At 30.6% G+C, this 14,379-nt stretch overlaps 1 protein-coding gene across 4 annotated transcripts in view; it reads right to left on the reverse strand.

Moving 5' to 3' along the window:
- Positions 1-14,379, reverse strand: part of LOC141452932 (serine/threonine-protein phosphatase 2A regulatory subunit B'' subunit alpha-like) — a 30,368-nt gene that overhangs the window by 14,400 nt on the left and 1,589 nt on the right. For 3 of the 4 annotated variants that reach the window (XM_074125504.1, XM_074125506.1, XM_074125507.1), the window contains exons 2-6: positions 8,489-8,627; positions 7,143-8,408; positions 2,053-2,153; positions 234-363; positions 8-111 (exon numbers count right to left, since the gene is read on the reverse strand). In XM_074125504.1, the coding sequence (XP_073981605.1) occupies positions 8-111; positions 234-363; positions 2,053-2,153; positions 7,143-8,357 (1,550 nt within the window). In that variant the 5' untranslated portion in view covers positions 8,358-8,408; positions 8,489-8,627. Of the gene's footprint in view, positions 1-7; positions 112-233; positions 364-2,052; positions 2,154-7,142; positions 8,409-8,484; positions 8,628-14,379 lie in introns of all 4 variants that reach the window. The other variant, XM_074125505.1, reaches the window with a different exon arrangement.

Genomic DNA, 14,379 nt, shown 5'->3' on the forward strand with positions numbered 1-14,379 from the left:
AACTTACTCTTTAAAGAATTCTAGCATTACATTCATTTCTACATAACCTAGTTTGTCTCCGCCACAAGCAATAAACAGAGGTGCTTTCCAATAAAGAGGACAACCACAGGCCTAGAAAATATTAAGGATACATATAGATAAAAGTTAAAAGAATTCATGAAATTAAAAAAAAAAAATATTAAACAGAAATTATTTGAACTCAGAATAATAATACATTGTAAATATTGAATTACTTTGGTAACTCGATCAAATTGTTCAGAAGCAGCACGGTGATTAGGCAAAGTTTGGAAGACAGATTTAATAGCTTCATGAATAACATGATATTCCGCTTGATTTGTAACTTTTCCATGAGGAAAATAAAATCTGAAATATTTTTTACATTATTTAAAGTAAAAGAATGCCAATGAAAAGACCATATTAAAAGTTAGTTAGCAAGAAAATATTACTATATTCTATAAACTAATCTAATGAATTAATACCCAACTTTTTTCCAAAAATTAAAAAAACAATAATAATTTAAAGTATAAAGCTAAAACAAAATGTTGCATTTGATTTTTTTTTTTAAATTTTTAAGGAATTATTATTGAATGGTGCTGATAATAATATGGATTATATTAATTATATTTTAATAACAACATTAGAAGTTGTATTTTCGAGCTTTTTGTTTTTCCATTAGAAAAAGTATTAGTATTATTTACTATTGGTACACACAGAACCAAGACTCTTTAAATTATTAATTGATTTCTTGATTTAGACATTTGACTTTTTTAATGTACCTTTTTTAGAGTAAATGTAAATTTTAAGAAATATTTATTTAATGTGCAAAAAAAAGGTCCTAATATGTGACCATTTTTTTTCTAAATATGTGAAATAATGCTTTAATGAGCAGAAAAATAACTAAGTCAAAGCTTATCCCAACTGTTATGCTTGTGAAACTATTGCGAAACTTAAAATTCATATAACTTCCTATTAAGCTAAGACAATTGATATAATGATTAAATTTTTAAACTTATGCGTTGTTTAACTGCACGAATCATTATGCCAAATGAATAAAAGAAAATAATTCGCCTTTTTTTTTGAATTGGCAATATAAGGATCGTTTATTACAGAAAACAGTTCACACAATATGAATTTAAAGTTAAATCTTTTAGTATGAGTTTATTTTAAGACCAAAGCCCAGTTTGGAATAAATGATTTAATGTCACTTAATCGTACTAAGATAAGAACTTAATTCAAATCCAAAAACAAAAAAGAAAATATTAGAGGGAAAGAAGTCCTCTCATAAAAATGGGACTGCAGTTTCTCAAGGAAGTCAGAGCCTCTGCTCCGATGTTAGGTGTTGAAGAAGTAGTCGATGTACACAATACCTGGAGGTTAGCGTACCCAAATGCAATCTCTAGCTCCATTGCACTTATCTTCTGTATATTTTATTGAAGACATCCTTAGTTTAAACAACCTCTGGTATTGGAGGTAGCTAAATTGGCACTGAGAGGTTTTGGACAGAATAGAAGGCCTTAGACTCTTAGAACCCTCAATTTTTTTTTTAACAGGAAGTTTGAATCTTATAGGTCTCTTGAACCTTATACGTTAATAACAAAATTGTCCCTAATATCCCCAAGTATGCAAATTTATAAGCGATATTTTTGCTTGAGCTAATTTATTGAAACAAAAAATAAAATTAAAAAGAAATGAAAAAAGTGAAGAAAAATAAAATGCAGTGACTACTACAGGCCAAATGTCAAGTATAAATCAATCCTAGCATAAGAAAAAATAGGTGCTAATTCAAACGTCCTTATTAAATTGTTCTCAAATTACATACTTGACTTGTGAAAGCTTTTATTTTTGTATACTTTTGTACTGTGGGAAAAGATTTGTGTTTTTTTTTTCTTTAAAAAAAAAACTAACTTATAGAGTTTCAATGTAGTACTTTACTCATTTTCTTCTTCATTTACCACGTTCAGTCCACTTATCACGGAGAAATCCAAACAGTTGAATGTGCAACAAAATGCACATATAACTATGTATGATTTATTTCTGAAGAACATATATTACCTAGGCAAAAGAAGACTCTTATTTGCTTTAGTGTGCCTTTGGAGTGTAGTGTGTGGAAGAGGAATCGTCTTTTGACTCGACAATGATTCCCTTGAATAATTCTGTAAAAATTAACAAGATAAAATATTTTAAATATTTTTGACCATTATAAAAAAGAAAAAATGCGCATAATTCTGAGACAAAAAAAAAAAAATTAAATACAAATATTACTTCAAGAAATCTGCTTCACAAGCTGCTTGTATTTGTCCAATTTCCTTCGGATCTACTTACTATCAAAAAAAATTATTCCTCCTATTTTCAAATATCAAAAATTAGCTTTATAGGGATGTAAACTAGGGAGTCCCAAGGATTTATATTTAATTTACATTTATTTATTTTCGGAGTAGGAGTTCTGTCCACAGAATGGCTTAATTCTACAACTAATATATTTAAAAAAAAAAAAAAATAGATTTCTGCCTCAGCTGACACATCTAAAAAAAAGTCCAGCAGCAATAGAAAATAATAATTATAATAAATTAAGAAGACTAGTGCACCACCCAGACAAAAGGAATCCTAATATGATTTTTTGAGGATAATATTCCTACACACTGATATTATCCTAGGGAAGATGGGTAGAGTTGTTTATAACTTTATTCATAAACGCACACTTAGAAAACTACTGCGATAGGCTTCATCAACTTCGTATGAAGAACTGGCGGCCCAGATGAGAACAACTTTAGTCTTGCTGGAGTAGGTCAAAGAATGTGTAATATTTGGGAATAAAGAGAACTTGAAAAATCTTTAATTGTAAATTTTATCTATTTAATGATATCTCGGGATTCAATTTTTAATTATTGTATTATGTACTATTAAGTACCCAAAATTTATTTATTCTGTAAATTTAATAACATATATGTAAACAATACATATAATACATCATTCTTATTAAATTGAACAAAAAGGGACTTGCTGATATAAAGAAAAAAAGTGCAGTTTTTCTAGTAAGAAATGCTACTGAACCAACAGTTTCTTGATTAAATTATTTAGGATTTTTTAGTTGTTAACTGCTTTTTTTTTTATAAGTTACCAGCTAGTGTTTCTATATTAATGAACAGCTCTGTTATTATAATGGGCGAAGACAGAAGAAGGACTAAATCCACTGATCCACTGAATAATAAATGTAGCAATGATGACTAGTGCGGAGGCTGGCAGTGAACTGAGAAAACTTCGAGTGCCAATGACTTCAAATAAAAAAATAATTTAATAAATAATAATGTCCAGTTAAGCAGTCAATGAACGAGTCTATAAGAAAAAAAGTTCTCATGCTTAAAATGACAAAAAAAAGGCACTTTAAGAATCAGTTCAAGGTTGTTGAATCAACAGTAACATATCAGATTTCTTATGTGATTCAGATAATGAAGATTGATGAAAAATTAGTACTTAAAATGGAAAAAAATATTGGTAGGGAAATGCACTAAGTACAACATTTAAATTCTGGTGGGTAGACAATAATGCTTTAAACATTTTCTAGAAAATTTTCCTAAAAAAGTACTCTCACTAGCGGGAACTACAGAGAAACAAATTTTTTGAAATACCTCAAAATAAGAAAAAGTGAAACGTTCCAAGTTTACTTAGAAACTAACAGAAAAATTAATAACATTAAATCGAGGTATTAACTGTATAAGTTTTTATAATATTCCCTTTTAAAAAATCTATTTTACATATTTCTTTTAAATGATTAGCAAAAATAAAAAGTATCTGTAAGAAACATAAAAAAAAAAAATTAAAACCTTGTTTGAAGATCGTGGTCTTCTTTTTTTCCATGGTTTATATGGAAACCTTGGTTCTTGTAAATCATTACACTTATTTGCAAGAATGTACTGGCAAGCTAAACACCAGGATCTAACCACCATGACACACATTGGACCATTTTTTCAAAAATGTTTAAATAAATGAAATACACTTTAACTATGCTTTCTGGAACGTACAAGATGGTAAGCGGTTTGAGTACACATAGCCTTACAGTAAACGCCTAAATTGGAGGCCTTTTAAAGGTCACTGCTGGAAATTGAGCAAGATCTTAACGAACGAAATTAATGTTTAAAAACCTATACCTACTCTTTTGTTAACATTCTTTTTAGATTAATTATGTTGCACCGATTATTTTAAGTATGGCAAACAATATTTAAAACGAGAAAAAAGTATATGGAGATTTAGAGAAAAATGAACTTGCACACTATTGATTACAAAAAAATATTAAATTTGCAAGCAAATTAACCATTACAATATCCACACCCCCATACAGATACACTACAGGGGTGCGGAAGTAATATGAAACATTTTAAAACAATACAACACAAATATTAATGGGGTTTAAAGCAATCATGACGAAAGAATTAAGGCCACGCCTTCTATGACATCACTTCATTCATGCTACACAACAGCCTAACGTAGCAGTCACTTCAAGGACGATGACACTTAAAAGAAAGAGTGATGGAGGGAAGGAGAAAGAAGTTACCAAGAAGCCCGGCTAATGTGATAGAACCACAGATTGTCTTAACATTTTACAAGTATTAGTCCTGTCCTACAAAAATGCAATATCAGAGAATTGTCAGAGTTGAGTGATTTTCAACACTACACTTTTTCGAGAGGTTTTTGACGATAAACTCTTATTTGTACACTGTTACACCGGACAATTTCAATCTAAAGATAATGGTCACCAAATTTTAAAAAATTTGCACAACAGCCAAGCTTGTAAAGAGAAGTCGTGACGTAATTAAACTTTAAATTAAATTAAATACATTCAATTAGTTACACTTTTTTTATCAGTACAATGATCACAATAATTAAAAACGTGAAAGATGAAGTAACAGAATTCCTTAAGGAAATAAATCCGGAAATAAATTCATAAAAGTGCGGTGCAGTCTAGCTTAGTATGCTAAGATGCGTAGCGGAAACGGCAACACACGTGAAGCATTTATCACTGGTATAATACAATCAAATGTATACTAATTTTTTTTTAGGACCTCCTCTCTCTTGATCTCGACTTATTTCGAATTCATTTAAAACATATTGTACGATCACTTTCACTTTATTTTACAATTCTTAGTGTCCTACCTCATACTTTCTTCAAACTTTTATTTCTTTAACATACTAAATTTTGACTAACATTAAACCGTACATTACCAAAAATAATATTTTAGAGAGAACCTACCCCTACATAACCGCAGGAATAGCCCTAGAAAAATGATTAAAATAAGTTGAAGATCTATGTGTATATAATCTAACAACGAAAATATGCATAAACAATCTATAAAGAATGCATTCTGTAAAGTGATAATTAATTGAATATTCTTTTTGAAACATTTTTTTTTGCTAAGTACTGTCTGTTTGCATGAGGGTTATAAAGTCTGAGCTGTTATTTTAGAGCTAGAGTAAAACATACAAAAACACTTGAATCTCAGCGAAATTAAAACAAATAGTTCTTTCTGATGAAAATACAATGTAGAGAATTTTACATGATCCAGTACTTTCTTTATTAGTAGTAAGAGAAAGTAAAAACTATTTTTTTTTAATTAATAATTTTCTTTTGATCACAATGATCGAACACATATTTTCAAATACAAATAAGGCACGTCCATCAGAGGTCATCGGCGCCCAGAGCTTTTTCAGTACATTGCTGGCCTCCAGAGTTCTCGCGTTACAGATAACACTGACCCATCACTTCACAGTGAGCTGTAAGAAGTAGGAAGAGAAAATCTTGCAGTTGGATTCGAACCCGGGATCTCCGCGTTGAAATCCAGTAGATCCTAACCACATAGCTAATCCTTACCATATAAAAACTATTGTTTTTAAAAAATGAAGCATCGAAAGTCAAAATCACAATTGACATCATGGAAATCGGAACTAAAGTTTCATACAGAGAGAGAAAACAATTCTAATTTTGTCATTTTTTACAAAACGGGCTGGAACCATCAAATGAATCAATCAATTGACCCTGATGGTAATCCATAAAGTGTGGATTTAGTAGATCACGAACTAACAGTAGGGACACTTCTAAAGAGTCTCATCGGATAAAAAAAAAATGCTACCAAATTTCTATTTTCGATATAAAGCACCAAAACTTCATAAGGGTTTCACTTAAGTAATTGCATGTATCCATCACATCAAGCATGTTCTCCTAATTTTCTGACCAATTCGGATTCATCACCAAAGTCGATTTATCAGTAGATATTGCGTTTGAATTCCACCTAAAAAGTTTTATCACACTTTAGTGGGTCTGAAGCAAGAAAAATGTGCGAGCCATGACGGATAAAATACTCATTTTCAACTTCACAGACATATTTTCTTTCAGAGTGAAGCATTTTCTAAAATAAACAAGGCAATAAAACTTATTTAATACATTTTAATTGCGTAAAATACTCACAAAGTTGGAGTTCTCTGTAACAGAATTAAGATACGGAGGCATTCACTTAATTCCTAATCACTCTCTTCTCTTTTTTAAAAAAACAGTCTTCCGAAATAAAAAGAAATAAAGTTGAAATCTTGGATAATTTGCTTTGTACATAATGCAACAAAAAATCATAAAATTCATAAGAGCGCCATCAAAAAGATTTAATTACCAAAAGTGAGGGAACTGAATCTGTTAATTACTCAAATATAATTGAAGAATAAATTTTCTTTAAAAAGAGGCATATGGTTTAATGAAAATTACTTAATGGTAAGGCAAAAAGAATTGAGTTTCTTATCACTTTCTTATTCTAATTTATTATTACTTCCTTTATTATTTTTATCTGATCAGGTAGTAAAATCTTCAGGAATCCATTTGATAACTAAGCCAGTAAGAGGTCTTACTTTACTTGAAAAATTTCGTATTTTTAAACATGGAAGCATTTTTCTCGAAGCAGCTTTTAAAACTGGTTTCTTGAATATATTTTTGCTCAGATTCGAAACAACACAGGATAATTAATTAATTAAAAGATAAATAAGTTAATGAACTCGGAAAAAAAAGAAATAAACATCTTTTGAGCTGACTTACAGCAGCCTAAAAATGCCTAAACTAGAGAATCAATCTTATAGTAATACACTCATTAACAATAAAAAAAACTTACGGATTGGGCAGGTTTCCTCTTGTCCAAACCTAATTCACTAGGACATTTTTCAAATATGAGTACTCTTTCGGCTACAGAGCCTCGAGTCAAGAAAGGTCTAACTGGATTTCCTACTAACACCGAAAGCCGTTGTTTATTTGTTTCTGGATGTGGAACACATTCACCACTACTTCTTCTCGCACAACGCACTATTTTTTTACCAGTTTGAGTATAGTCTACTATATCTTTCTGCTTTGCCTGCTCTTGATAAGTTTTCACAACTGTTTTCACAATACCTAAAGGTTTTTCTTTCAATCCTTTTTTTTGTAAAATGTTTGTCTTGGGCTCTTCTGCAATAATCATACCAGTTTTAAGGGCGTTTATCAATCTTTTTTCTTCTTTTGCAACTTCATCAATAAGTTCATTATTGTTGGTACCAGTTTTGTTAAGTAAGGCCCAGGCAGCAGCAACATCTGTTCGTATATCTTCAGGAAGAGTTGTTTCAACAGTATCTACGAGAAAATGGGATAATTGAGGACTCGGTTTAGCATAGGTCGATTGTTTGGGATATATTCGTAAAACATCTTCCCTTTCTTTATTTTCAAACCTTTGTTTTGCATGCTGTACGGAAGAGTTGGAAGTCTTTTGACGTGCAATACGTGCCTTATCTTCTACGACGAATTCATTAACAAGCTGCTCTAAATTATTAGAATTGAAGTTACTATTGCTGGATAAAAGATCAACAGTTTTCTTTGGAGAAAAAGTAGATTGAAATTTCTCTGTGGCAACATTGTTACATGATAGAATTTCAGTCGGAGCCAATCCTCTTGATTTCCAATTCTGATATATTGCTTCCGCATGGTCAGATATTTGTTTAGCAATAGCTGCAATGTCTTCTTCTGGTTCAGAGAAATTTCTCTGATTAACTGAGGCAGCCATCACTGCAGAATATTGTTCCATGTACTTAAATGCCGCCTCACTCAACTTCGTCCAGTCAACTACCAACTCAGCATAACCCTGATCCCTGGTAACGATATTTACCGGGATAGCATATCCGAAATGTGTGGTATTACAATTAACTTTTTCATCAATGTTTTCACTTATTAGGCAAGCATTCAAATTAGGGCAGTGAACAACTCGAGTGTTACGCTGGTCAACTGTACAGTTTTGATACTGAATCAAATTCGAAGCTTTTAATACATAATTTCTTTGTCCAGATTCCAGCTTTGCTTTCATGTTACATGATTATTACTGCTAATATTTTACTGTTGAGCGAAAATATTGTCACTAAAAAAAAAAGGAAAAGAAAAAGTTAATTAATTAAAGAACATAATGAAATAATCAATGCATTATTAATACTCACTCACTTTATAGTAAGTACACTCGCTTTTCCGACAATAATCACATTAAAAAGGAAGCTTCATTAATAGATGCATTAAGCTGTGACGAAACATTTCTTTGCACAGGCACTCCAAGATCAAATTAATTACAGTTCCAGTCAATTAACTACAAAAAACGAGTATCTTAAGATTGCATAATAAAAAAACCAATATTCATATTTTTTTCTAATTTAAGCTGCGTTAACATTTGAAGTCATCTGTCAGTTCACTGCTTGCCTCCGAACAGTGTTCTCTCGTTAGACAGCACGGTCATCCATCAAGCAGTGAACTGAAGGGTTTCTTCGGGGGAAAAAAAATAAAAATATATTTACACATTAGTAAGTAAATTTTCGAACAATTTAACGAGCATATATTCAGAATTTACATACTATTACGATGTTTAAGATAATTAATTACTGAGTATCCACATAATTCAGTTAGAAAGCCTAACATTTCTTTCTTGGTTCCATTAAATCCTTAATGAATGTTAATAGTTACAAATATTATTTTGAATCTCTTGCTTTTTGAACTTTCAGTTGTATTTGTTACGCAAATCAGGTTTAGAGAAAAATAGGCCTCCAATATTTGTTTTTAAAAACAAATTTTCATATTGTTTCCAAATTGTAAACGACTTCCTTGCTATAGGAATATTTTCTGTTTCTCTTAGATACTGCACCGATTCTGTTTTACACAATAATTTTTCTGGTGATCCGAAGGCACAGAGATAAGTGAAATATAAAAAAGTGGAAACAAACCTTTGTAAATAATTGCTGTAAAAAATTAGAGATATATTCAGGGGTTTGTTTTTCAAATGAGGAGTGCAAGTGTTTTCATAGTATAATGATTTTGGAGGTTGTACTGAAGAGGGTGTTATTTACACCGCACCAGTGTAAATTGCACTTGTTGCGCTGACATCAAATATATATACAGTCAAATCCTTTCGGATAAATTCCAAAAATCTCGCAAACTTATTTTATTTCAAGTGGCTTGGGCCAAATTGTGCTCAGGTTTAATCTGAGCAGGAGTTATATTAACTTGTTACACCGGCTTTAGTTTTAAAAAAAAGTTAAATGCAATCTCGGAAAAAATAACTAATTCAGAATGGTCGTTGAGAGCTATTGATCCAACCAGAACTCTCGTGCACTCGTTGCAGTTTTGACAAGGATATCGCCTGTCATCTTTCTACAGAAAAAGAAAATAGTAAACATGGAACAGTTCTTGAACTCAGATCTACATCACGCCAAAAGAATGTTTAGAAGGAAATTCTCTTACAAAAACGAAAATAAGTTAACAGAGTGTAGTACCATACATTCACGAGAACTGAAATTAATTTCTTCTCTGTTCTCACCGATTCAAAAACTGAGCAAGATTAAAAAGATTTACATCTTACTGACAATTGAAATGAAAGAAGAGGTACACAATAGTAAAGCTGTAACAATTTACAGAGATCTTTGCTCTCTTGCGGGTACACCCTTTAAAAAAAAAAATTACTGGACTTTCATCGGACATCCACCTTTGACACAATACTCGGAGGTCTTCTCAAATAGTTAAATATATACAGTGTTAAACCTTCTCGGGTTTCAATCCACTAGCTAGATCTATTGCACTATGTACAAATACACTATAAGTAATTAAGGAGACGGCACCTTCTATGGATAAATCCTGATAAATGCGACAGTATATATATTAAAACTGTCCGGTAGGACAGTTGTATAAGGGTTGATCGTCAAAAACTGCACGAAAAAGCGTAATGTTGAAAAACACCCAACTTTGACAATTTTTTTCTCTTTTTCTATAAAAGATAAAATTCCCAAATTTTCTTTAAAATAAAGGGCAAACCCTCCTTTATAGCTGTAATTTTTTCGTAATAACATAGATTAATTAGTTTTCGAGAAAAACGATGCGAAAAATGCACAAAAACTACATTTTCAAAAATTGTTGTTCTTCTTCTTCTTCTTCTTGTTGTTGTTGTTACCTTTTTTGTAAACTGCGTAGCGCCTAAACGCACGAACAGATTTTCATGAATGAGGTGTCATTCGATTCGGAATTTTATGTAGATGTGCCTTTTGGGGGTCTCGAGGCTGTACATCGAATAGGAGAGGAGTTAGCCCCCTTTATGTAAGGCCCCCTCCAAAATTATTATTACTAATTACTCTGTAAATCTAAGCCCGATTTTGAAATAATTTGGTAGGATGATAGAGTTAGGGCTCCTCTACGTACCATTAAAGCGGCGATCAGCTCTTACACTTGTTAAGGGAAAGTATAGCAATCGTTTCAAATTATCGACACGAGAACCGATTGTCATGAATGTAGTGTCATTCGAATCGAAATTTTGTACAGATTTGCACTTTAAAAGTCTGAACGCTGTGCCTCATAAGGAGGGGAGTTTGCCCCACCCAAGTAAGGCCCTTTCTATTACCAATATTTCTATAACGCTTAGTCCGATTTTGATAAAATTCAGCTCGAATAAGTTGTTAAAGCTCCTCTACTTGGCTGTGAAGGGCCATCAAGCTCTTGCACCTACTAAGAGGAAGTACTGCAATCGTTAAAATTATCAATGGGTGAACCTATTTACATTAATGAATTGTCGTTCGATTCAAAATCTTTGCCTTTTAGGGAGAAGTACTCTAATCGCAGTTTATTTTTCTTACTCCTCTTAAGAGGAAGTACTGAAATCGCCGTTTAATTTTGCTTATTACGTACAAATACCTTCCTATTTTATTCAAAACGCTTTCTCAAAAAAATTGTTATTGAGGATGGCAACTATAATCATTCTTTAAAAAGATCTCTCCAATGGTAGTTATGGTTCCGACTTAACACCTTATCAGGTTATAATGATAGAATTGCTTCTATCTGTGAAGCAGATAAGTAACTTTGTAAAGTAGACAAAAATGAAAATCTATCCAAAAGGTACAAAAATCTCTTTAACAAAAACTTACAGTTTAAAATGTTAAGTATAAGGGTTGATTAAACGCCAAAAGGTACACAAATCAGCTAGTACCCAACATTTCATTCATGCTTAGTTGATATAATTTAAGTAATTTTGCTGCATTAACTTTTTCTTCACATTTTTTTAGAAATTATTAGATGTCACAGACCCTTATGCTGGCCAGATCATTCATAATATTATTTTGTTATAATTATGATAAAATGTATATTATATCTTCGTTTTTAAATAGGTACTTTATTTTAACTCCATTTCAAATTATTCTTTGGATTTATCTTTAATATGCCCTTTATGCTGAGTAGTCACATATACATGCATGTTAAAGTAGAAAAAGACAAAGTTAGAGTCAGCTACTGTTTAAATTTGAATCACGGATTTAACAGAATATTTCAGTCATGAATTCGTCTTACCGAAATATTCGTGAGCACAAATAACTCACAGTTAATAACAAGTAGATTATTCAACAATTATTGATTTCTCAATAAATTGTAATTTAATTTAGTCTCCCTAATTTTACTTATAGTAAAATACTGGAATAATTAGCTGCCCTAAAAATATGCATATCTTATTTATTTTATATTACATATATACAACATTGTGGGAAGAATACCTAGATTGAGAATGTAATTGAAGAAAACTATATTATTTGCGATAAAGCCACTTACTTATTATTATAAACGTTTGACTACTACATAAAGTAACAATTACTTTAATCGAAGAATGAACTTAAACCGACGATTTAAGAAATAAATAAAATAAAATAAACAAAATCATTGATGTATGTTGGTGTAAGCATTTTTTAAAAAAAGGTTTTGAATTTTTTAGCCTCATATTTTTTTTTTTATTTTTATAACGTTTTCTTTCTAACATGTAATTAATAGTTTGATTATTATAGATTAATAGATATTACTGTCAATCTACAGTGCTACTTGAACAAATATTTTGTAGATGAAAATGGCCAGCATAAGGGTCTGTGACATCTAATAATTTCTAAAAAAATGTGAAGAAAAAGTTAATGTAGCAAAATTACTTAAATTATATCAACTAAGCATGAATGAAATGTTGGGTACTAGCTGATTTGTGTACCTTTTGGCGTTTAATCAACCCTTATACTTAACATTTTAAACTGTAAGTTTTTGTTAAAGAATATATACTATAGGCCACATAATTTTTTTTCATCTACTCACCCCGTATTCAGATGGTCCACAGAGTTTGTTGATATTGACACTATTTTGATTAGCGTGAGTGCCCATAGTCAATCTAACCTAAACCACTTTATAAACATTAAAAATTGTCAAACGTCCAAACCTTGCCCACATTTGAGGTAATAATATAGATTAAAAGTCGCAAGGGTTTAGTTTAGTTGTATCATTTTAACTTTCAACACAAAACTATGATAAAATAGTAAATAAACCTCTCTTTACAAGAAAAAACATACACAAAAAACGCTCACCACGCTTTAGATTTAAGAAAATAATAAAAAATGAAAGTTGAAACCTAATTACACAGATTAAAAAATGTGATACATTGATTAAATCAACTTTGAAGTAAAAATTTGGTCCTCTTGTTGAAAATCCAATACCTAATAGAAAGTAAGATTAAAATTGTCAAGTTACAGACTGCCTCCCAACTAAATTTAAAACAATTATTGGAGGAAAGAGCATACTTTTAAACAACAAAAATTTTTCTAAATATCAACTTATGCATATATACAAATATAAAACGAAGTGCTGATTTTTTGCGCTGTAGAATAAAATTCTGGTTTGTTTTTGTAATTTTGTTAAGTTTATGTTTTTGACTCTAATTTACCATTAAAAATTTATAATTTAATATGGCAATAATTACAGGAAATAAATTACATTATTGCTTACTTAGAAAACATTACTGATTGTACAAATCAGTACAACTACGAGAATAAGTAAAGGGGGTTCCGTAATTTAAGGTTAAACGAAAAGTAACAAGATCAGGAGATAACATGTACAGCAAGCTGAACTCAAATTAGAATCTTTTTTTTTTATTATAAATCTGAAAATTTTATAACTATTTACAACTCGTTGTGCTCTTCTAATTGAACATACTTTTTTTATTTCGCAATGAAACATAATTTGTCAGTTATACTAAAGAAGTGCTAAAACATAATAAAGTCATCATCATTCCTACAAACCTCTTCTGTAGAATCGAATAAAATGTACACTAATTTTATGAAAGTAATCTGTACCTATTTACCATGTTCCACGTGTAATAATGTATTCTTAGATAATGTTCATGAACGTATGCTATAGGCTACTGACACGGAGAACACAAAATTTGGCCATGATCCAAATTTCCAAACTAATTTTAGAAGAGAGTTAAGCTTCTATATCCCAGGGTAGTATATTCATGTGATTGTGAATAACAGTTAAATATTATAATAAATAAACGCGGAAGAGAAACGAAAAAATTAGAAACTACTAGAGGGCGATCACTGAATGTTAATGGTAGAAATCGCTCTGACTATTAATTGGCTAGGGTAAATTATTGTTTCAGTAAAGCAGAAATTTCTAGGGTCGTTTAACATTGAAAACATAATCATGTTACAAATAAAAATACAAAAAATGTTAAATATATGTCAAATTTTTAATTTTATATGTTTCTGTAATATTTTTGAAATAGAAACTATTGTTCAATCTCCTCGCTACTTAAGCTCTCAATTTTGTAATTAAATCTTTGGTGATTGAAATATAATCATCCAAATAGGAAAATAATAACAGGCTTTACATTACAAGTAGAAATAACCCTTGTTGGCGAATACAGGATATCAACTTCATGAATTCTCAAAAGATATCAAACAGTCTAGAAATAATTTGTGGCTATAAAATTTTTACATGTAACGTATACGTATATGCATTGATCTTAACATACATCTTATAAACAAATTTCCGATTGACATGAG

This window comes from Rhodnius prolixus, unplaced genomic scaffold (genome assembly GCF_049639745.1).
Source record: "Rhodnius prolixus isolate KJV_2025 unplaced genomic scaffold, Rpr scaffold_3, whole genome shotgun sequence".
NCBI classification, from domain to species: Eukaryota; Metazoa; Arthropoda; class Insecta; order Hemiptera; family Reduviidae; genus Rhodnius; species Rhodnius prolixus.